Source organism: Schistocerca piceifrons, chromosome 3 (genome assembly GCF_021461385.2).
Source record: "Schistocerca piceifrons isolate TAMUIC-IGC-003096 chromosome 3, iqSchPice1.1, whole genome shotgun sequence".
NCBI lineage: Eukaryota > Metazoa > Arthropoda > Insecta > Orthoptera > Acrididae > Schistocerca > Schistocerca piceifrons.
The window spans coordinates 108,466,984-108,492,513 of NC_060140.1; the positions used below are offsets into that span (position 1 = coordinate 108,466,984).

General features: G+C 41.4%; 1 protein-coding gene across 1 annotated transcript in view; it reads left to right on the forward strand.

Annotated features, from left to right (window-relative positions):
• LOC124788310 (15-hydroxyprostaglandin dehydrogenase [NAD(+)]-like) overlaps positions 1 to 25,530 on the forward strand; it is a 57,397-nt gene that overhangs the window by 26,337 nt on the left and 5,530 nt on the right. Inside the window, exons 5-6 of the mRNA XM_047255545.1 lie at positions 9,462 to 9,635; positions 14,904 to 15,061. Of these exons, the coding sequence (XP_047111501.1) occupies positions 9,462 to 9,635; positions 14,904 to 15,061 (332 nt within the window). The remainder of the gene's footprint in view (positions 1 to 9,461; positions 9,636 to 14,903; positions 15,062 to 25,530) is intronic.

Consider the following 25,530-nt stretch of genomic DNA (forward strand, 5'->3'; position numbering starts at 1 on the left):
GACGGAACTCAGTCTCATTGTGAGCAGTGGTCATGATGTTTTGCCTTATCGGTGTACATAGTCACCAGGAGGGTTATGTCGTATCATATTTCTATTTTTCTTAGATAATGATACACTACACGAGCCATGGGCAACCTTGGGCGACGCATGGGCCTTATTCACATATTTAATCTCGCGGCCACCTAGTCACGTGACACTACAGCAGTACCCCTAGCGCATAAAGTCAAAACTAAAACGTACAAGACATTAGGTTTTTTTTATTTTTGGGAGGGGCGTTAGGGGTGAGTCATGCTGTAACAACCAGTTTTTTTGACTTTACTGCGTAAATGTGGTGGTTAGTCTTACCTCAAGACATGTGCTAAGAATAGCATAGTGTAATGATTTTTATTTTTTATTTATGGTTCTTAGTTACATCAAAAGTAAAAGAGCTGGAATTACAAGGCTTGTAGAAAGTGTCTTGCAGCATCCACCACTGTCTTTTCCATGATAATATCGCTTGTTAATTATACATTGCAATGATACTTGTTCAATAATAATATAATAGATAAGAATTGGAACTTATTGTTATTATTTCAACTGAATTCACCATTGTTTAGCTCATTGCTTTACAAATGCCGCAGTGTTTCCATCCATCTCGATATATCGGAACCGTCACCATTGTAGACCTCTTGTCCCGCCATCCTGACAAGACCCGTTTTGTCCAGATTTTGCAAGATATTGTTACGAGCATGGCTCAAGTACTGAGGAGACGTCAACTGTTAACGGAACGTGTAAATACAGCATTAGTTTTATTAGTGTCAACAGGTTAATGTTGACAATGGCGTTCCATGTTGCGTATCCCGTATTGAAGATGCAAGCACCTTCTAGAACTAGCTCCATCATTCGAGAAAATTCCAGACCTCTCCCATAGTAAGGGGCTGGAACGATTTAAGCAGCACCACGGGGAGGAATCAGGCAGTTCCCGTTTGAATAACGATCTAACAAGACAATTCTTTCTAAACGTATCACGAACAACGAGTGCAAGTAACATTCGTAGTGTTTACTGCGGGTATATGGGGCGTGAAGTGTAGAGTGACGTGTACTTCCACGACTAAAGTGTCTACAGTCTAATGAACGTATCATAGCTTATGAAAATGCCTAAGGATGGAAAAAGAATGTGTCATTTTTTGGATAATTAAACAAAAGAATGGTCTTTTGTCAAGAAAGGACGTACGGGCGAGGAAACATTGTGTGGGCTTTGTACTGTTTCATCTGAGGATATCACGGAGGTAAGACGGCTGTGAGGCATCACATTTATACGAAGTCTCATACACTACTGGCCACTAAAATTGCTACACCAAGAAGAAATGCAGATGATAAACGGGTATTCATTGGACAAATATATTATACTTGAACTCACACATGATTACATTTTCACGCAATTTGGTTCATAGATTCTGAGAAATCAGTACCCAGAACAACCACCTCTGACCGTAATGACGGCCTTGATTCGCCTGGGCATTGAGTCAAACAGAGCTTGGATGGCGGGCACATGTACAGCTGCCCTTGCAGTTTCAACACGCTACCACAGTTCATCAAGAGTAGTGACTGGCGTATTGTGACGAGCCAGTTGCTCGGCCACCATTGACCAGACGTTTTCAGTTGGTGAGAGATCTGGAGAATGTGCTGGCCAGGGCAGCTGTAGAACATTTTCTGTATCGAGAAAGGCCCATACAGGACCTGCAACATGGTGCCGCGCATTATCCTGCTGAAATGTAGGGTTTTGTAGGGATCGAATGAAGGGTAGAGCCACGGGTCGTAACACATCTGAAATGTAACGTCCACTGTTCAAAGTGCCGTCAATGCGAACAAGAGGTGACCGAGACTTGTAACCAATGGCACCCTATACCATCAAGCTGTGTGATACGCCAGTATGGCGATGACGACTACACGCTTCCAATGTGCGTTCACCCCAATGTCGCCAAACACGGATGCGACCATCATGATGCTGTAAACAGAACCTGGATTCATCCGAAAAAATGACGTTTTGCCATTAGTGCACCCAGGTTCGTCGTTGAGTACACCATCGCAGGTGCTCCTGTCTGTGATTCAGCGTCAAGGGTAACCGCAGCCATGGTCTCCGAGCTGATAGTCCATGCTGCTGGAAACGTCGTCGAACTGTTCGTGCAGATGGTTGTTGTCTTACAAACGTCCCCATCTGTTGACTCAGGGATCGAGACGTGACTGCATGATCCGTTACAGCCATGCGGATAAGACGCCTGTCATCTCAACTGCTAGTGATACGAGGCCGTTGGGATCCAGCACGGCGTTTCGTATTACCCTCCTGAACCCACCGATTCCATATTCTGCTAACAGTCATTGGATCTCCACCGACGCGAGCAGCAATGTCGCGATACGATCAACTGCAATCGCGAAAGGCTACTATCCGACTTTTGTCAAAATCGGAAACGTGATGGTACGCATTTCTCCTCCTTACATGAGGCATCACAATAACGTTTCACCAGGCAACTCCGGTCAACTGCTGTTTGTGTATGAGAAATCGGTTGGAAATTTTCCTCATGTCAGCACGTTGCAGGTTTCGCCACCTGCGCAAACCTTGTGTGAATGCTCTGAAAAGCTAATCATTTGCATGTCACAGCATCTTCTTCCTGTTGGTCAAATTTCGCGTCTGTAGCACGTCATCTTCGTGGTGTAGCAATTTTAATGGCCAGTAGTGTATTTAAGCAGCACCACGGGGAAGAATCGGGCAGTTCCCATTTTAATAGCGATCTGATAAGACGATTCTTTCTAAACGCATTACTAAAACGAGTGCAAGTTAGTAACATTCGAAGTGTTTACTACGGGTATATGGGCCGTGAAGTGTATAGTAACGTGTACTTACACGACTAAAGTGTCTACAGTCTAATAAACGTATCATAGCTTACGAAAATGCCTAAGGATGGAAAGAGAAAGTGTCATTTTTCGGATGATTACACAAAAGAGTGGTCTTTTGTCAAGAAAGGACGTACGTGTCAGGAAACATTATGTGGGCTTTGTACTGTTTCATCTCAGGACAGCTGTAAGGCATCACATTTCCACGAAAAATCATAGAAACAGATTCACGGTAACATCAACATTAAAGGCTGTTTCTGCATTCACGGTTAAAGAAGATATCCAGGAAGAACTGCTCGTTGCTGCTGCAGGACTAACAACAGCTTATAAAGTTGTCAGACATCATCAATCCTTCTGTTCCGTTGACTGTGCCGTAAAACTGAATGCCGCAATGTATCCTGACACCAAAGTCACCGCCAAGCAGCCTAGAGCCAGGACCAAAGTTACAGCGATTTCAAAACATATTCTTGCATCACATCTGCATTCGAATGCATAAAGAAATTGCACGAAGTTTCGCTTTAGGATATAGGGGCCGACGCAGCGAACCACAAGGCTGAAAAGATGTTTCCTTTAGTTGTTCAATGCTTTACCGAAACTGACGGAATCCAACAGAGGCTGTTGAAGTTTGATTCGCTTATTAACAAAACATCGTCTAGACAGTTTAAGACAACTGCAAATTCGATTAGATATATTAATCACTTTTTGTGGAGGCAATACCAATACCAACTTCGCAGGGCTCCATCGACGCGGCCTGTGGAAAATGTTTCACCAAATTAAGGAAGGACGACGGAAAAAAATCTAGGAGGAATTGGATGCCCCACCCATATTCTCTACAATACTATATCAAGCACTGTCGACATTGAAACAATGCTCATGAAAATGTTCAATTATTTTTCAATATAGATAGTAAGGATAGAGATGGCGAAAGGGTTCTCCTTACACGTTGATATCAGAAAACACAACAGATCTCCATGCTTCCCTCCAATGAGATTAAACTTGGCACCATTCAAGTCGCAAATGACTGCGGTTTGGGGTCAGTGGAACGCACGCTACAGTCTTTGAACTAACTGTATCAGGTCGTTACGTCACTGTGGTGCCAACTGCTGTTCAATTTCCCACTGCAGATGCGGTGCGATGCGTCAGAGCCTTACACAGAACACGATCGCCTTCCCTCTTGGTGCTGCCACGTGGCCGTACGCAGCCCGGTCCTTTTCGACCGTCCATTCTCGTGACCACCGTTGCCAGCAATGTACAGTGGATGTATTCCTGCCAAGTTCATCTACATCTACATATATACTCCGCTAGCCACCAAGCGGTGTGTAGCGGAGGGCACAATTCGCGCCAAAATTTCTCCCCTTCTGTTCCACTCGCGGATCGCACGAGGGGAAAACGACTGTCTGAACGCCTCAATACGAGCTCTTCTTTCCCTTATCTTTGAATGCTGATCATTACGCGATTTGAAAGTTGATGGTAATAATATATACTCTACGTCCTCAGTGAAGATTGGATTTCGGAACTTGGTGAGCAGCCCCTTCTGTTTAGCGCGTCGTCTATCTGCAAGTGTGTCCCATTTCAAATTTTCTATGAGATTTGTAACGCTCTCGCGATGGCTAAATGTACCAGTCACGAATCTTACCGCTCTTCTTTGGACCTTCTCAATTTCTTGAATCAGACCCAACTGGTAAGGGTCCCACATAGGCGAACAATACTCCAAGACAGGACGAACTAATGTATTGTAAGCTATTTCCTTTGTTGAAGGACTGCATCGCTTCAGGATTCTACCAATAAACCGCAATCTAGAGTTCGCCTTACCCGTTACTTGTGTAATCTGATAATTCCATTTGAGATCATTTCGAATAGTCACACCCAGATACTTGACTGATGTTACCGCTTCCAAAGACTGATCATTTATTTTGTACTCGTACATTAATGGGGATTTTCGCCTTGTTATACGCAGTAGGTTACACTTACTAATATTGAGAGATAACTGCCAGTCATTACACCACGCATTTATTTTCTACAAATCCTCATTGATTTGTTCACAACTTTCGTGTGATACTACTTTCCTGTAGACAACAGCATCATCGGCAAACAGTCTAAGTCCGCTGTCAATACCATCAACCAGATCGTTTATGTAACACGTAAAAAGCAGAGGACCTATTACGCTGACCTGGGGCACACCTGAAGTTACTCTTGTTTCTGTTGAAGTTACCCCTTTCAGGACGACATACTGCTCCCTGTCTGTTAGAAAACTTTCTATCCAACCGCATCTGTCATTGGATAGACCGTAAGCGCGCACTTTTTGTAGCAAGCTACAGTGCGGAACTGAGTCGAACGCCTTTCGAAAGTCGAGAAATATGGCATCAACCTGGGAGCCGGTATCTAGAGCCTGTTGTATATCATGCAGAAAGAGGGCCAGCTGTGTCTCGCATGACCGCTTTTTCCTAAAACCGTGCTGGTTTCTGCAGATGAGCTTCTCAGAGTCTAGAAAGGTCATTATGTCTGAACACAGCAGTATCGCAGAAGGAACATCCAGCTTCCCGTAGCCGTATTACACGCCCTTGTTGAAATTCAGTGAGGGTTTGCTGATGGCGTCTTTGTCGCCTAAAAGGCATCAACTCACCACGTTGACTCTCAAAGGTAGCCGACGTTCACAATCGTTATAGCATGTATTTAAAGCAAACCTGATTTGCATCCTTATAGAGGTTCTACTGGCGCCGCTCTTATGCGACGGGCGTGAAATTTGAACAGACATCATCTTTCATATGTAGAAACACACTTACCAACTTTCGTTTATTTCTCACAACTCCTCCTACGCGTTGTGACTCTTTTCCATCAGTGTAATTTCTATAACGGATATTAAGTTTATTTCCGACAACTGTCAAAAGTGAGAAATCTGATTTCGTAATATACTTCATGTTTTCAGAGATAAAGGGAAAATATAAAGAAATGGATTATTAAAATATAATGGGAAAACTATAATTTCATAAATGAGATATCGATTGCTAGTCGCCAAATATCAGAATGGTTCCGAAAACTTCCTTTTAGAACATAAGATATACAAATTTCAAAGAAACAACGGTAGAAAGAGAATGTAAATAAGTTATACAAAACTGCAACCAGCCACTTTTTTGAATAATTATGTTTTATTCCATGAACCGGTTTGCGAACCTTTTCAAGTTTATCTTCAGATGGTTTCAGGAAGTTACATCATTATTGCTAGCATAATGCTGGGTGCTGGCTCTATGACAAAAAGATGGAACACACTTTAATGTATCGCCATCACTATAGCTTATTTGTTCATACGGATGTAAATTTAGTTTTTTACTTACTGCGACAGTATAGGCGGCTTTTTCCGGTTAGTGTCCATCTGTCTGCCTCCATTTTGATGTCCAGTTGTTATATCACTACACACACTTCCACACAAACTATATTAATTAACGCTCTGACAGAGCGACTTTTCCAGCATCCAACATGCGCTTTACAACTGTTGCTTGTAACAAAGATCTTGACAGAAAGATATGGCATAGGCCTACTTTGCACAAAAGAAATCGAATGTTCTCGGAAGGTCCATCTAACACACTGCATTGTCGTCTACTACTAAACAGATGTCACAAAAGTATATATCCATTTCAAATGTTACTATGACTATTTATTTTATTTATTTATTTTTCTTATTTCGAAAAACTTTGACATTAATCTCCAGTTCAGAGTTTAGTAAAAGAACATTATCAAATAGTGTTATAAAAACTGCACCTTCTTTCAAAGGACTTGGCAGCAAGTTTCTTCTTTCTTCTAAGCTTTCTGCCCCCGCCCTATAAACCTCTTCCCCCCCCCTCCCCCAACCCCCACCCCCACCCCAAACGCTCCCGCCCGTGTTGGGAACCACTGCATTACAACACAGTAGTTCGTTGTCCAGTTCGGCAACACTTCCGCGCAACTCGTCCTCAGCTAAGTTTCAGAGAAAGCGGGTGATTGCGTGTTCTCTTCGCCAGCTCCAACCGACGCTGCTCCACGTCGCACCACAGCGCCACGGCAGTGACGGCGGCGGAGGTGTCAGTTACAAACGCACGCCCTTCAGACGCGGCGAACAGCGGCGGGAATTTCAACTGCGAGCGGGATGACGGGCTGTACCCTCAGAATTCTATAATTGTCTCACAGAAACTTCCACATCAACTTCAACTTAATCTGTGTATCTTCTTCCTATTCATACCAAATTTTACACTCAATATGGTTGAAATACTTTACATCTTCAATTTTTTTTTCATTCTTGTTGTTGTGGTCTTCAGTCCAGAGACTGGTTCGATGCAGCTCTCCATTCCATGCTACTCTATCCCAGTACATACTGTAACCTACATCCTTCTGAATCTGCTTAGTGTATTAATCTCATGGTCTTCCTCTACTACTATTTTTACCCTCCACACTGCCCTCCAATACTAAATTGATGATCCCTTGATGCCTCAGAACATGTCCTACGAACCACTCCCTTCTTCTAGCTAAGTTGTGCATTTATCCTAGAATTTCACCTACAAACTTCATCATTAATGTAGATATGAACAGCATAAGAGAAAATCTACAGCCTTGTCTCACCCCTTTATTTTTTGTATGCCTTCTATATATAAGATTATTGTTTTTTTATACAGAATTTCGACAGCTGATATAAACTGCAAAGGAAGTGCCACATTTTCCCCATAAGTTTCCTCTAACTACTTAAAACGATCTATTAAAGGAATATGTGTTTCTTTGTTCAAAATTTCTCTGCCTTTCAATAAACCGCTGAAAAATAAAAACTGCAACAGTCTTTTATCGCATCAGTCTAAATCCAAGCAGTTCTTCCACTAGTACACATTCTGCTGTTGTTTTTAGTTTTGTGTAAAAATTCTTGCACAAATTCTGTGTGCTGTAAGCTTATTCAGCTGTTTTTCTCAAATATATTTTTCTCCTTTCCCATATATAGTTTTTTTTTTGCTTTTCCCCAGTTTCGTGGTACATCTTTCTCCTTACAGCACATGTCAAACAAATGTATCTATTTAAGGTGTAGTGATAATCCTCCATATTTAATTAACTCTGCACTAATTCCATCTAAAACTGTTGCTTTTCGATTTTTGCTGTCGTTTTGAGAGATGCTGTAAGTTCTTATGGTACTATTTGATCTATGTGTTTTACTTCTGTTTCTGGATCTTTTTTCTTTCTTCTCTTCCGTATTAGCATTATATCACAGGTTTTTGTAGTACATATTCCAATCATCGTTTTTAATATTATTCAAACGAGTTGTGTCCTCTTGTGTATTGTTTAATGTTTGCAAAGATTTATATGCTCTCTGCTGATGACCATGAATATCATGTTCTATACTAGTAATCTATCAGTCTCAGGTTTGCTGCTGGGCTGTCTTTAGTTTAATTCCTGATCTGTTTATAGATGTGTTTATTTTCCACAGTAGGCATAGAAAGATAATTATTATATGCTGTTTGTTTTTCTTGTATTGCTTCGGCAATTTCTATTGACCAAATTTTTAATCTATACCTTTGGCGATATTTCTTTGTGTTTCCTAATGACTCATTTGCAGCTTTTTTGTCGAATTTTCATTATTCGTCCATTCTTCTGCAATCGTCTGCCCGGTAGCTAGTTGTTCTAATTGTTTCTTAATATACAGGATGTCCCCAAAAAAATGACCCGATTTTAAATAGAATTATTTATTATGAAGAAGGGCTTAACACCAACAAATTGCATACTAAATTACTCAGAAAAGACAGAAGTTTATAAAAATCCATCATAAATGTTCAATATGTCCTCCATTGGCTGCACAGACGACATCTAGCCGATAGCAAAATTCATCCGAAACTGAGCGTAAGGTGTCTTCTGTCATTGAAGCAACAGCTGCTGGTATTCCTGTTTCCTCAAACTGTTTATACCACCGTCGAATGTTCTTTGGTGATAGTGGTTTAGCACGAAATCGTATATGAAACGCCCACTGAACTGATTTACTAAATTCTGATTTACTAAATTCAATAACACAATACGCCTTCTGTTGCGCGGACGCCATATTGCACGAGACTGGCTGCACGCTCCAGGTCAGCGCTCGTAGCGACATCTAGCGGATTTTTTCTGAAACTCGAGACCATTCCGATTACATCTTGCGCTGCTTCAGTTACCTAGTGACATTTGTCTCAATATTATTACAAGTTAAAATCGGGTCATTCTTTTTGGGACACCCTGTATTCTGATATAGGCTCTTAATACTTACATCCTCGATTGAATATCCTTGGTAGATCTATTCTTGGTTTGTGTTGTAAACGGTTTCTTTTGCTTCCGTTTCAGGTATCACAAGATAGTGATCAGTCTGCATAGTCTTGTTTCTTTTACTTTAATTTATATCATTAACTATACTAATAATAAAGTTGTTGCAAATATTTGTGGCTATCCTTGGATTCGGAGAACTGTGGAAATTGGCAGGTACGGTGGATGCTGGTTTTATAGGTGCCTTGTCTCAGATTCTGTGGCAGAATTGTTTCGATGTTAGCTGAGTGATTGGAACGACAGAAGTGACCCTGTGCCGTTGAACATGTTTGGTGGTTTGTGTGTTCCTACAGAAGGGCGTGGTGCACGGCATCCTGTTGGCCTACAAGTACATGGGCAAGCACAACGGGGGCGCGGGCGGCCTGGTGGTCAACCTATCATCCACAGCCGGCCTCGAAGCCGTCCCCCAAATGGCCATCTACTGCGGCACCAAGCACGCCGTGTGTGCCATGACGCGCTCCTACGGGGTGAGTACGAGCAGCACAATGTCCAGCATATGTACAACTTGTGAGTGTGAATAATTTTGACACTTACTTTGCAAGAATTCAGTTATCTCAAAGACAACACTATGAAATTTCGCTGTATTGCAATGTGCACCCGGCATACCACACTGAAACATTTTAGATTAAGGTGACCATATTTTCTAGACCAGAACTCGGGACACATTAAAAGGAATGATACTGCAAAAAGGAAAAAAAGATCTTAATTAAATGTAATAGATTAAGGAAGGCCAAACCTATGTTTCTAGCATTTGTAGACTTAGAGAAAACTTTTGACAATGTTGGCTGGAATACTCTCTTTCAAATTTTAAAGGTGGCATGGGTAAAATACATGGAGCGAAAGGCTATTTACAATTTGTACAGAAACCAGATGGCAGTTATAAGAGTCGAGGGGTATGAAAGGGAAGCAGTGGTTGGGATGGGAGTGAGACAGGGTTGTAGTCTCTCCCCGATGTTATTCAATCTGTATACTCAGCAAGCAGTGAAGGAAACAAAAGAAAAATTCGGAGTAGGTATTAAAATCCATGGAGAAGAAATAAAAACTTTGCGGTTCGCCGATGACATCGTAATTCTGTCAGAGACACCAAAGGACTTGGAAGAACAATGGAACGGAATGGACAGTGTCATGAAAGGAGGATATAAGATGAACATCAACAAAAGCAAAACGAGGATAATGGAAAGTAGTCGAATTAAGTCGGGTGATGCTGAGGGAATTAGATTAGGAAATGAGACACTTAAAGTAATAAAAGTGTTTTGCTATTTGGGGAGCAAAATAACTGATGACGGTCGAAGTAGAGAAGATATAAAATGTAGACTGGCAGTGGCAAGGAAAGCGTTTCTGAAGAAGAGAAATTTGTTAACATCCAGTATTGATTTAAGTGTCAGGAAGTCGTTTCTGAAAGTATTTTTATGGAGTGTAGCCATGTATGGAAGTGAAACATGGACGATAAATGGTTTGGACAAGAAGAGAATAGAAGCTTTCTCAATGTGGTGCTACAGAAGAATGCTGAAGATTAGATGGGTAGATCAAATAATTAATGAGGAAGTATTGAATAGGATTGGGGAGAAGAGAAGTTTGTGGCACAACTGGACTAGAAGAAGGGATTGGTTGGTAGGACATGTTCTGAGGCATCATGGGATCACCAATTTAGTATTGGAGGGCAGCGTGGAGGGTAAAAATCGTAGAGGGAGACCAAGAGATGAATACAGTAAGCAGATTAAGAAGGATGTAGGTTGCGGTAGGTACCGGGAGATGAAGAAGCTTGCACAGGATAGAGTAGCATGGAGAGCTGCATCAAACCAGTCTCAGGACTGACGACCACAACAACAAGTCGCCCCCCACCCCCCACCCCACGAGAGAATAGTGACTGCAGACGAATGCGACAATAGAGGGCACATTATGATTCACATCAACTGTCATCAGTGAAATATTGTGACTCGTCAACTGAGAGCCTATATCTCTGACATTGATCTGTTGTAGAATTTAGAACATGTTTTTTGCACGCGTATCATGTCATTTCTGGAAACCCAGAATCTACTCCGTAGGAATCAACATGGATTCCGGAAACAGCGATCGTGTGAGACCCAACTCGCTTTATTTGTTCATGAGACCCAGAAAATATTTGATACAGGCTCCCAGGTAGATGCTATTTTCCTTGACTTCCGGAAGGCGTTCGATACAGTTCCGCACTGTCGCCTGATAAACAAAGTAAGAGCCTAAGGAATATCAGACCAGCTGTGCTGCTGGATTGAAGGGTTTTTAGAAAACAGAAAACAGCATGTTGTCATCAGTGGAGAGACGTCTACAGACGTTAAAGTAACCTCTGGCGTGCCACAGGGGAGTGTTATGGGACCATTGCTTTTCACAATATACATAACTGACCTAGTAGATAGTGTCAGAAGTTCCATGCGGCTTTTCGCGGATGATGCTGTAGTATACAGAAAAGTTGCAGCATAAGAAAATTGTAGCGAAATGCAGGAAGATCTGCAGCGGATAGGCACTTGGTGCAGGGAGTGGCAACTGACCCTTAGCATAGGCAAACATAACGTATTGCGAATACACAGAAAGAAGGATCCTTTATTGTATGATTATATGATAGCGGAACAAACACTGGTAACAGTTACTTCTGTAATATATCTGGGAGTTTGCGTGCGGAACGATTTGAAGTGGAAACTGCGCGGTTTTGACGCTGCGTTGTGTTGTAAGAGACGTCCATAATCGTTGATGGAGCGAACAACACTCTTGTTCGTGATCAAGAAAATGTAAGGGTCTGCATCCCGTCAAGTTCCAACTACAGATCTTACCGCCTTAATGTTGTTTACTAAATGTCCCTTCGACCCATTAGGAGTTGTTGTAGAGGGGCTGGACCAAAATACGGAAACACCGCTAGAAACGCCTGCTTCAGGACACAGGGTGTTAGGTGTATAATACAGATATTATGATCATTGGTACCTTAATATGTACCCACTTCAGCGTGTTACTTGTTTTTTTCTCTGCATCTAACAGACTTGTTGCAAACACCTCATGTAATTTACCACTTGATATTTCCTGCACAGTCTTAACTGCACTGCGGACTATGCCTGACAGTATAGACTAATAGTTTTATGTCCACACTTCAACACCTGACCTGCTACCTGGGCGAAAATAATCATTAATGACTTGCTCTTGCCACATGTTCTTGGAAATACTAACCAACATAAAAACATACTACCTGTAATAGCAAGAATTATGAGCCTGCAAATGAAGTAAATGCTGATGTAATGTTGTTCAGCACATTGCTCTCAGTCGTCAACAAAAATACCCCTAACGCCATGTATATGCAGATGCTAGATATGCCTCTAGGTTTCACTGTTCTATTTGACCACAAACAGGACCTTTGCTATGTTATCAACACATTTCAAGTGTCAGTTATGGTCAGGAAAGTGTTCTGTGTAGTTGTGAGTGCGTGATGTTGGAGCTAAGTGAGTTCAAATGTGGACAAATTGCTGTTGCTCATATGGGGGAGGGGAGTGCTTTTGTAACCACGGGAACTGAGATGTTTGGTGTGTCAAGATGCACAGCAATTGAAGGATTATACCGCTTACAGGAAAGGCGGAAAAATATCGTCCACCAAGTCACAATGGGAACGGAAATGTGTACTGAGTGATCTTGATGGTCACTAAAGAGGAATGTGACGAAAAATGAGAGAATAATAGCTGTAAAAGTCACTGCAGGACTGAATGTCACACTCTCGAACCCTGTCAGCACCAAAACAACTCAAAGGGAGGTCCAGAGGCAGGGAATTGTAGGGTGAGATGGAATTCAAAAACCACTCGTCAGTGATGCACATGCCCACAACAGGAAAACGTGGTGCCAAAGCCATAATATCTTGATTATGGAGCAATGAAAGAAAGTCATTTGTTCGGATGAGTTTTGTTTCACACTGCTTCCATTATCTGCCCGAGTTAACATACAGGGAGTGAAACATGGCGTGTATTCGGTGATGATTTGGGCAGCAGTGTCTTGGTATTCCATGTTTATTCTGCGAGGTCGCATTACAGCCAAGGACTATGTGACCATGAAACGGTACAGCAGTTTCCGCTCTATAAGCAGCAGGTTTCGCTGCTCGCTCGCACCGGGAAATACAAACAGAAATACAAATTGCACGACGCGGCCGGCCGCGGGTGCAATGGAACCCATGTGGACTGGTGGAAAGAAATGTGTCAGGCTTCATAATACATATTTATATGTGTCGTATATTATGGATTTCTTGTACGTGAATGTGAATCTGCACATGAACTTTCCTAATCCTCCTCACAACTTTCCATAAAGCATGGCCAAATCTTAGTTGGGAAGTAGTTCTGTAGTATAGTACTGCAGCCTTACTCCTGGACAGGGGATCAGAGAGACAGCACAGGCAGGTAAAAGTCAAAGACGTTCCAGTGTCACAAGATTTGAGGTGGAGAGGTTGGTCACAGCCAAGTGGTTGGACCCCCCCTCCACCGGGACTAGGAAGACCTCCGGGTGCCCGCCATATTTTGGGAGTGTTGCAGAAGACAGTGAGCAGACGTGGCCTCAGTGCGTCTGTCTTAATGTTCACGCGTGAAAGAGAGCTATTTGAATATTTGTACTAATCCTTTTATTTCCAGCTTCGGATTGTGTAAGGAAACGAATGATCTCGTTAATTTAGCAAATTTGACCCCCTGTGTTAATGTACCTGGTCCCCTGTTTGCCCGTTATCCTCCTCACATAGTGGATGTCCTATGTAAAATATTGGGAGACTTTGATGGTATACATTTGGCCAACGCAATTCCGTCTTGCCCGTAGAAATGTGCGTGCAGATTTGTATATAATATACCCGAGCTATAAGTTGTAAAATTGTAATATCTGTAAACTGGAACAATTGCTGCAATCGCTGTAAAGTCGAGAGATAATGTTTAAAATAAATAGGTAATCAGTTGTCATCAATCTTTAACATACCTTAAAAAATCACAAAGAAGTCAAGTTGAAGGAATTCATTTAAGATAAAAGCTATAGAATGCAGGAACCCACACATCAGTGTGTGAGCCCTCCAGCCCCTTGCCTAGTATCGTACAGAAAGGGCACGCTCTCTAGGTAGCGCTCTCAAGCTCCCCTCCCCAGTTATCCGTTGCGCAATTTTCATTCAGGGCTTGACGACATCAACTTTCATGTGGCGTCCCTAGGCAAGGAGGTCTGACGGTAATCTTTCAACCATTTCGTTTTATCATGCCCATCCCACCTATCATGTTTGCTCCCCAGTGGTCGCGGTGTGTTACAAGGCGACAAAGCCCCAGTTCAAACAGCTGGCATTGTCTAGGACTGGTTTTGTGAGCACAAAGGTGCACTGTCGCATCTTTCCTAGACACCAGATCTCAGTATTATTCAAACTTTTGATCTCCTTTGGAGAGAAGGGTGCTTGGTAGTTATCCACCTGTGGCTTAAGATTCCCTTGAAGACTATACAGGAACTGTGTTTATCCGTTCAGAGATGACTGGATGCTGTTTTGAATGCCAACAGTGTTCACACACCATAATAGGTGTGGTAAAGTGATGTATTTTTGGAGTTCCCATATTTTCACCCATTTCCTCCCCAACCACTCCCTGTACGTCGTCTCGTGAGCTGGCATTTTTGGAGGGTGACCCGAGCCAAAATTCTGGTAGTTTGCATGTATCACAATTGACACTGTGAACTAATACACGGAATGTTTCCCTATGACATATAGTGTTGTGTTTCAGGACGAGCTGCACGTGAATCAGACGGGCGTGAGGATGGTGGCGGTGTGCCCAGGGCCCACAGACACGCCGATGGCGACCGAAGCCCACCACTACTGCCTGCACGACTACGCCAAGCAGTCTCTGATCGATGGCATAGCCGCCTTCGGGCCTCTCGACACGTATGTACCACTTTCTTCTTCAGTTTTATTGACGTTTAGTGTACTTACCGGCATCCAGTACCATGTTACATTTGTAGAACGTCTGATGACTTCAACAAACACATCTTAGTACGTACAAACTGTATGTTTATGTGGTCTCCAGTTTGATGCTGCTGTCCACGCTAGTTTACAATCGTTAAGCCTCTTCATCTCTGAATAAATACTGCGATCGACAACCACGTGAATCTGTTTACTGATCCGAGCTTTTGTCTCCGCCTACAGTTGCGGTTGGATAGAAGGTTTTCTTAACACCCAGGGAGCAGTATGTCGTCCTGAACGTGGTGACTTCAACAGAAACAAGCTTAACTTCAGGTGTGTCCCAGGGCAACGTAATAGGTCCTCTGCTTTTTACGATTTACATAAACGATCTGGTTGATTGTATTGACAGCGGCCTGAGACCGTTTGCCGATGATGCTGTAGTCTACAGATAATTAGTATCACACGAAAGTTGCGAGCAAATCAATGATGATTTGCAGAAAATAAATGCGTGGTGTAATGACTGGCAGTTATCTCTCAATATTAGTAAGTGTAACCTACTGCCTATAACAAGGCGAAAATCGCCATTAATGTATGAGTACAAAATAAATCCCCAGTCTTTGGAAGCGGTAACGTCCGTCAAGTATCTGGAGTGACTATTCGAAATGATCTCAAATGGATCAGAATACACAAGTAACGGCTAAGACGAACTCTAGATTGCGGTTTATTGGTAGAATCCTGAAGCGATGCAGTCCTTCAACAAAGGAAATAGCTTACAATACGTTAGTTCGTCCAGTCTTGGAGTGTTGTTCGTCTGAATGGGACCCTTACCAGTTGGGTCTGATTCAAGAGATTGAGAAGGTCCAAAGAAGTGCGGGAAGATTCGTGACTGGTACATTTAGCCATCGCGAGAGCGTCACAAATCTCACAGGAAGTTTGAAGTGGGGCACACTTGCAGATAGACGGCGCGCTAAACAGAAGGGGCTGCTCACTAAATTCCGAAATCCGATCTTCACCGAGGATGTAGAGCATATATTATTACCACCAACTTCCAAATCGCGCAATGATCACCATTCAAAGACAAGGGAAATAAGAGCTCGTACTGAGACGTTCTGACAATCGTTTTTCCCTTGCGCGATCCGCTAGTGGCACAGAGGTGGGGAAATACGATTTTGGCCCGAATTGTGCCCTCCGCCAAACACCGCTTGGTGGCTCGCGGAGTATGTATGTAAATGTAGATGTAGTTGTTGACCTTCACCCACCCCTCCACGTCACATCAGGCGATGACTTCTCATGGCGCGACAGCCCTATAAAACACTGTACACACCGTACAAACCTACGCACCACACCATTGCTCGCTCACCCATAGAAAGACTCTTTCATTGAGCGACGAGGCCCTATGGAAATTGCGCGAATGAGACGGATGTTGCCGGTTTTAAAATTTTACGCCAATGGTGGCTCTTAAACAGGAACAGAATTATTTTAGACTTGGCAAATTAAAAGAAAGATTGTACTCCAGATTTTTCGTTGAAGTCTCGTTTCTTAACAATTTAGATAGTCATCACAGCTTTAAAGTTGTGTACACAGAAGGTTCCCAACAAGGGAACTCCCTCGGCTGTTCGGTCGTATTTCTCGATCGTGTCTTCAGGATCTGCCTTCTTCGTAACTATACGGTATTTTATGCAGAGCTCCGAGCAGGGCAACCAGTATCTCATCTGCTCCGATTCCCTTAGTGCCCTACAAAAAATGAAATAAAATGATCGTGTGGTATTGATGTCCGGGAAACCTCATCTGGGCAAGTTCGGCCGCCGGGGTGTAAGTCTTATTTCAGGTGACGCTACACTGGGCGACTTGCACGTCGGTGATGATGAAATGATGGTGAGGACAAAACACCCAGTCCACGAGTGGAGAAAATCTCCGACGTGGCCGGGAATCGAACACAGGCCAGCTCCATGAGAGACAGAAACGTTACCACTCGGCTAAGCTGGTGGACAGAGCCTTACAATCGTTGCAGCACACGTACCCAGCTGAGAAAATAATCCATCTCATACTTGACGAATTGTACCTCCCACAGCGGCAGGGGAGAAAGGTGTAATTCTGCTGGGTACAAAGGCACAGGGAATTCCAGGAAATGAATAGGCAGACAAAGACACCGAAGAGGCCCGCAGGGAACGTCACGTTACAAAATGAGCCATTCCTCTGCAGACTGTCATTTCGCTGAAGGGTGGGCCATCCATGCAATTGTGGAAGGAGGAGTGTCTGGCAGGGACGAACAGCTGAAGCCAACAACCCGGTAGTGGCGTTCCTCACGCTGGTGACTTTGGAGAGATGAGGTGGCCCTGACCCGTCTCCGAATTGGTCAACGGCTTCTAACACGTGGCGTTGTGCTCCGGCGAAAGGACCGCCAAGCCTGTAATGCTTTGGATGTGCAAATCACGCCACATTTTAAGTGAGTGCATTTTATTTTGTGATAATCGGAAATATATAAATTTAGGGAGGGATCTATCCTCTATTTAAGCTGATGATGAGACGAATATGGTTTGATTTTTAAAATTTTGTGATGTGTCTGGACTCTGGCCTAAGCTTTTAGGTTGGTTCAAATGGTTCAAATGGCTCTGAGCACTATGGGACTTAACATCTATGGTCATCAGTCCCCTAGAACTTAGAACTACTTAAACCTAACTAACCTAAGGACAGCACACAACACCCAGCCATCACGAGGCAGAGAAAATCCCTGACCCCGCCGGGAATCGAACCCGGGAACCCGGGCGTGGGAAGCGAGAACGCTACCGCACGACCACGAGATGCGGGCTTTTAGGTTGGAGATTTTAGTGTGTTGCAGTATGGCTGGCTCTTACCTTTTATTCCAGTGCAGCTGTCTGCTGTCTTCTTTTAATTAATTCCACTGCTTTTTCCTCTTTTTACTGTATGTTAGATCCCATAATGAGGTGTACATTATTTGTAGATGAATGTGTGTGTGTGTGTGTGTGTGTGTGTGTGTGTGTGTGTGTGTGTAGAAGTTTTTATGACGTTCTTTACGTTTTTTATCTACAGTCCCATTTAAATAATTTTACGACCTATATCCACAGTCGCCTTATTATATTTTGGTATGGGCACTAAAGACATATCTGTCGTGTGCCCATAACATCATATCATCATCCCTCCACTATCAAATTAACTGATCCTAGATGGCTCAGTACGTGTCCTATCAACGCGTCCCGTCATTTTTGTCCGTTGTGTCATACATTTCTTCCCATTTCCATTCTGTACCTCTTCATTAGATGTCGGCTCTGTTCTATGCTTCAGCAAACTTCTGGTACATTACATTCCGCAACCTTCTACTTTCGTTTTGTTTGCTTATAAGACTGCTTATTAACGAATACTTCCGGAAAAAAATATTCCATATACTTAAATTTATATTAGCTTAAAGAAATTTCCCATTCTGAGAGAAGCTTTTCTTGTTGTTCCCAACCTGCATTTTATATACGCTTTACTTCTGCCATAGGTACTTATTTGCTTCCACAATAACAAAACACATCTACCAATGATTTCCTAATCTAATTTTCACAGCATTACCTTACTTAATTCGGCTAAGATCTGTTCTGTCACCCTTGTTTTACCTTTGTTGATAATCATCTTATAACTCCGTGTCAAAACCATATCCATTTCTTTAAACTCATCTTTCAAGTCCTTTGCCGTCTCTGACAGAATATAATGTCATCTGCAAACCTCAACGTTCTTCTCTGAACTTTCATTCTCTCTCTGAATTTCTTCTTGTTACCCTACTACACTGGACGCTCAGTGTATATACTGAATAACATTGGGGATAGATTACAACATTGTATCACTCCCTTCTCAACTACTGCTCACTTTTGTGTCTTTCAACTCTTACAAATTCAGTCTGGTTTCTGTTCTAGTTGTAGTTGATTGTTAGCTCCCTTTTATCCGTGCTAACTTCAGTATTCCAAAGACTGTACATATTCCAGTCTACATCGACGAAAGCTTTGGCAAAATCTAAAAATGCTATAAATTTAGGTTTGACTTTCTACAGTCTATCTCCTAATATAACGCATAGTATAATATTGCCACGCTTGTTTCCATATTTCTCCAGAACCCAAAACGATATATTCTCAATAGGGTGTCTATCAACAGTTCCATTCTTCTGTAGACAATTTACGCTAGAGTTATGTAACCATGGATTATTAAACTAACGGTTAGATTATGCTCACATCTGTAAGCACCTAATGGTCAGATGAATGTAGAGAAATATCAGCAACAACAGACAATAACACAACAACAGTTTGGATAGGAAGGCAAGACAAAAAGTTGAATGACAGGATTATTCTCATCAAACAGCAACACAATGCTTACAACAATAGTTCACGTATATAATCCGTTCCTCGGCATAAGCAGACAGAAGGATAGAGGGAGGGAGAGAGAGAGAGAGAGAGAGAGAGAGAGAGAGAGAGAGAAATGTGGGGGCACTGATTGGTAAAGCAATATATTAAGTACGATTAAAATCTAAAATCGTGGGGGATTGTAACCCTAGAACAGACGAAGCAGTGGAAGACAGAATTTCGGGAGAATATCGGCTTGGCAGTAGGAAAAAGAGAAAGGAGAAAAGCTCCTTGGTTTACGAAATAAATTTTAGGTAGTCATAGCAAAGAAACTGTTCAACAACCAGGAGAGAAGTGGGTACACTTGGAAGAGGCCGGAAGACACTGGACGAAACCAGATTAATTACTTCCTGGTGAGACACCGGTTCTGAAATCAGATATTGGATTGTATCATGGAGATACATAGATCAAATAACACTTTAGTAATGAAGAATTAAAGTGTAACAAGATGAGGAAGGATCAGTATCTAAAGAACTAGTATACTGAACTACTGAGGAACGATCAGGTGCGTTTGAAATTCTCTGAGGCTGTAGATCTGCAGTAATGAATACCACAGAAGGCAGTTCAGCTGAACTGGAATGGACAGCTCCAAAAAGGGCAGTCCCAGACGTTGGACAGTTCGCTATACATACAAGACAGGTAACTGTGAAGAAACCCAGAAGAAATAATTCAATTAATCGATGAAAGAAGGAAATATAAAAACATTCATGAAAGTGAATGGGATCCATACCTATTATAAAAATAGATGTGTGTGTGTGTGTGTGTGTGTGTGTGTGTGTGTGTGTGTGTACACCTCCTCCTAAACCACGAGACCGATTTCAACCAAACTTGGTAAACATATCCCTTACTGACAGGCAAAAATCGCTGCCTGGACAAGATTCATCTGTCTATCGTAGTTCAGTAGATATGACGTCATAAACAATGAGATGGGCGAAAAACTGCCACATGATGCATGACGTTCAGATTTGTTACTTCTGTACTAGGAACTCTATTCGCAATAAATTTCGCAGACAGTGTCCACATATGCCGCTAGATGCACCTGCAAATTTTTATCATGTTATCAAGCATAGCTCAGGAAATATGTCATGAACGCTGAGATGCTTGAAAAACTGGCACACTGTGCATGGCGTTTACATTTACTACTTCTTTACTAATAACTCTATTCCCAGCACATTTTGCAGATAGTACGAGAAAAGAGAACCACCTGCATGAATATCAAGAACTCAGATGGAAACCCAGTTCTAAGCAAAGAAGGGAAAGGAGAAATGTGGAAGGAGTATGTAGATGGTCTATACAAGGGCATTGTTGTTGAGGACAATATTATGGAAATGGAAGCGGATGTAGATGAAGATCAAATGGGAGATATGATACCGCGTGAAGAGTTTGTCAGAACACTGAAAGACCTAAGACGAAACAAGGCCCCGGGAGTAGACAATATTCCATCAGAACGACTGACAGCCTTGGGAGAGCCAGGCCTAACAAAACTCTATGTACCATCTGGTGAACAAGATGTATGAGACAGGCGAAATACCTTCAGACTTCAAGAAGAATATAACAATTCCAATCCCAAAGAAAGTAGGTGTTGACGGATATGAAAATTACCGAACTATCAGTTTAATAGGCCACGGCTACAAAATACTGACACGAATTCTTTACAGACGAATGGAAAAACTGATAGAAGCCGACCTCGGGGAAGATCAGTTTGGATTCCGTAGAAATGTTGGAAGACGTGAGGCAGTACTGCCATTACGACTTATCATAGGAAATAGATTAAGGAAAGGCAAACCTATGTTTCTAGCATTTGTAGACTTAAAGAAAGCTTTTGACAAGATTGAGTGGAATACTCTCTTTCAAATTCTGAAGGTGGCAGGGGTAAAATACAGGGAGCGAAAGACTATTTTCAATTAGTACAGAAACCAGAAAGCAGTTTTAAGAGTCGAGGGGTATGAAAGGGAAGCAGTGGTTTGGATGGGAGTGAGACAGGGTTGTAGAGTATCCCCGATGTTATTCAATCTGTATATTGAGCTAGCAGTAAAGGAAACAAAAGAATAATTCGGAGTAAGTATTAAAATTCATGGAGAAGAAACAAAAACTTTGAGGTTCGCCGATGACATTGCAATTCTGTCAGAGACAGCAAAGGATCTGGAAGAGCAGTTGAACGGAATGGACAATGTCTTGAAAGGAGGATATAAGATGAACATCAACAAAAGCAAAACGAGGATAATGGAATGTAGTCGAATTAAATCGGGTGATGCTGCGGGAATTAGATTAGGAAATGAGACGCTTAAAGTAGTAAATGAGTTTTGCTATTTGGGGAGCAAAATAACTGATGATGGTCGAAGTAGAGTGGATATAAAATGTAGACTGGCAATGGCAAGGAAAGCGCTTCTGAAGAAGAGAAATTTCTTAACATCATGTATGATTTGTCAGAAAGTCGTTTCTGAAAGTATTTGTATGGTATGTAGCCGTGTATCGAAGTGAAACATGGACGATAAATAGTTTAGACAAGAAGAGAATAGAAGCTTTGTGCTGCTACAGAAGAATGCTGAAGATTAGATGGCCAGATCACATAACTAATGATGAGGTATTGAATAGAAATGGAGAGAAGAGAAATTTATGGCACAACTTGACTAGAAGAAGGGATTGGTTGGTAGGGCACATTCTGAGGCATCAAGGGATCATCAGTTTAGTACTCGAGGGCAGTGTGGAGGGTAAAAATCGTAGAGGGAGACCAAGAGATGAATACACTCAACAGGTTCAGAAGGACGTAAGTTGCAGTAGCTACTGGGAGATGAAGAAGCTTGCACAGGATAGAGTTGCATGGAGAACTGCATCAAACCAGTCTCCAGACTGAAGACCACAACAACAACATCCAAATATGCTCGTAAGTGTACCTACATACACACAGTTCAAGAGATATGACATCATAAACACTGAAATTCATGAAGTTTTAATACATTCATTCTTTACTGCTAAGACATGAAGTTTTAATACATTCATTCTTTACTACTAAGACACTCCTACAGTCGAGTCAACGGTTTTGACAGTTTTCAACTTCGAAGCGGAAAAGGTAGTAACCAAGAACAATAACAGTCTTGAGGGATATGAAAAGGTGTTGCCATAGAGACGTTTACAAAATCGCGCTGCAGACAAGCGAAACAGCTCTAATTACACATTCGTACATTATGCATATTTCTTTCTACGACTATTTCATAATTTCAAAAGTGCTTTCACCAACAGATGCAAATTAATTTTTTTTCTGTATCACACAACAAACACAGTTCGTTTTTTGTTTTCGTTTCTAGTAGGAAATATGCAAAATGAATACCCGAGGAATGCCGGATTTGTTAGCTAGTGGAAAAATATAAAAGCAATGTACATGAAGTGTAAGTAAGCTAAAGCGAAATGGATGCAGGAAAATGCAAAGAAATCGAAAAAGTAATGTTCAACGGAAGGACAGGTTGGGAAACTGGAAAAGTGGTAATAACTTTCGGTGAAAGTAACATCAAGCGCATCGACATTAAGAATTAAACAGGAATTCCACTGTCGAATGTAGAGTACATTGAAAGCCTGTATAATGAGGAAGAGGAACTGTCTGATGACGTGATAGAATAAGAAGTTGAAGTCGACTAGGACGACATTGGAGAATCAGTATTAGTCAGTTTGACAGAACTTTGTTAGACTTTCGAAGAGACAAGGTAGAAGAGACAGATAACATTCCTCTGAATTTACAAGATCATTGGAATAAGTGGAAAACGAACGAGTATTCAAGTTAGTGCGTGGAATCTATGAGACTGCAACCAACCGAATATTCAAGTTGGTGTGTGGGATTTATGAGTCTGCAGACGTGCCATCAGGGTTTTGGAAGAATATCATCCAGACAATCACGATGCAAGACTGGATAAAAGCGAGAACTATCGCACAGTCGGCTTAACAGCTCATGCATCAAAGTTGCTTACAAAAACAATCAATACACAGAGGCATAAAAAAGATTTGAGCATCTGTTCAATAAATGTAATCTGAAGAAGGGAAAAGGCACCACAGAGGCAGTTCTGACATTGCGATTGATAAGGGATATTAGTCTTAAGGGAAATGAAGAAACGTTTATATGATTTTTTGACCTAGAAAAAATGTTCCAAAAATTATGTAAGATGACTGAAATTTTCAGTAAAATAGGTAAAGCTATAGGGAAAGACGGGTAATATACGGTTTGTCCAAAAGCCCCACTATCATCTAAAAACAGCATAACTTGGAAACTATTAGAGGTAGTGCGTCCTGGGTTATTGTAAAACGTGTACTGAGTCACCTTTGCATTCCACTAACTCGCAGGAGATATACTGTATGAGCAGGCACCGACAGCATTGCAATACATAGGTGAAAAGGAACGTTGGACATGTCGCAATACTACAATAAGTTGTACGGATAATACCTTGCCTACACTCAAAGGCGTAATCTGTTTGACTTGAAATAATCGTCTGTACTAACACAACGACGTCGAGTAAGAGTTGATATTCAGTTCCTCGCGCTATAAATCACACTACAGTTCGATACGTTATTGTGTACAAAATGATTGACACAGTAACACTTTTTTTGGTATATTGGGGTCAGTGGTAGCTATCTGGATATTAATTACAACAACTGACTACCGGTGTTTACTAGGTTCGAAAGATAAACTACCACCAAAGTTAGTATCAACACCAGAAAAATACTAAATATGAGAGTCTACGGAGAGTAGGAATGACGCAACATTGCGTAATACACTAACTAATCAGTATTTTCAAATCATAGGCGGCCGCTGCCGCATTCCAAAAAAAAAACTCGCAACCTAACCTCAAGTGGGCTACGCTACAGATCACTTTATTTATGAAAATACAAAGTACAATCACCAACAAACTTTACATATTCACCCACAAAGCTCTCCAAGCCAGATACATTTGGAATGAAAAATTTTTTCCGTACCTGCTAAACTGCATAAATTGATCTGTAGCGTAGCCCACTTGAGGTTAGGTTGGGAGTTTTTTATTTGGAATGCGGCCGCGGCAGCGGCCGCCTATGATTTGAAAATACTGATTAGTTAGTGTATTACGCAATGTTGCGTCATCGGCAGCGCCGCGCTTATCGGGCAGAAGATATCGCCGACGGTCAAGGGAAAATGAAAATGGATGTTATATTCGAAATCAGCGCATCAGAATTCACTATATCGACAAAATATTGAAAAATAAAAAAATTTTAAAAAAATTTAAAACAATTTTTTTGATGTAAATAATTGACTGGGGCGAAAATAAATATCGTATTCGTAATCAGCGTATCAAATTTGACTATAATCGATGAAATTTTGAAAAAAAAATGAAAAATTTTTTCCGTACCTGCTAAACTGCATAAGTGCCCACAACTGAACACTTTTTGAGCAACGAGATACCATAATCTACAGCTTTCGTATATAAATGATGAATTTTTATAGATACATTGGCTCTTGTAGTTGCTCCTCTTTTAAAGTTTCAACGAATAATCGTATATACAAGCAATCAGTGCGAACGTTATAAATTTTTACGTAAATTGTAAATACTTTCACAAGGCAAAGATATAATTTAATACTGTTTATCTTTCGTTGTCCATCAACGATAATCTCTGTACGTAGCTTCTTGCTATAACAATATCCTTGACGCTATTGAAATTTTACGGTAATAAACTCTTTCGTCAACCCAACCTTTCAGAATTAAGTGGAATAACTTTTCATTTATAATTAATCACTTTTCAATAAAACGTAAATTTCCTTTCTCTGTCTTTCTATTCGTTGCAAGTTATTAACTGAAAAATACTATTCTTTCTCTTTAGGGTCTTAATTTCTTTGAACTTTGCTTTTACCAATATGAAAGTCTTTTACTTTAACGGCCTTTGGATTTACTTTTATACGAAAAGATATAGCCGAGATATTAGTCTGGCTTGAAATAAACTATTCAATACTTTTTTGGTAATAGTTTAGGGATAAAGGACAAATCGGATACTGACTTTTTCAGTTCAAAACAGTTAATTATTTATTTCCTGCGATTAGTTCGT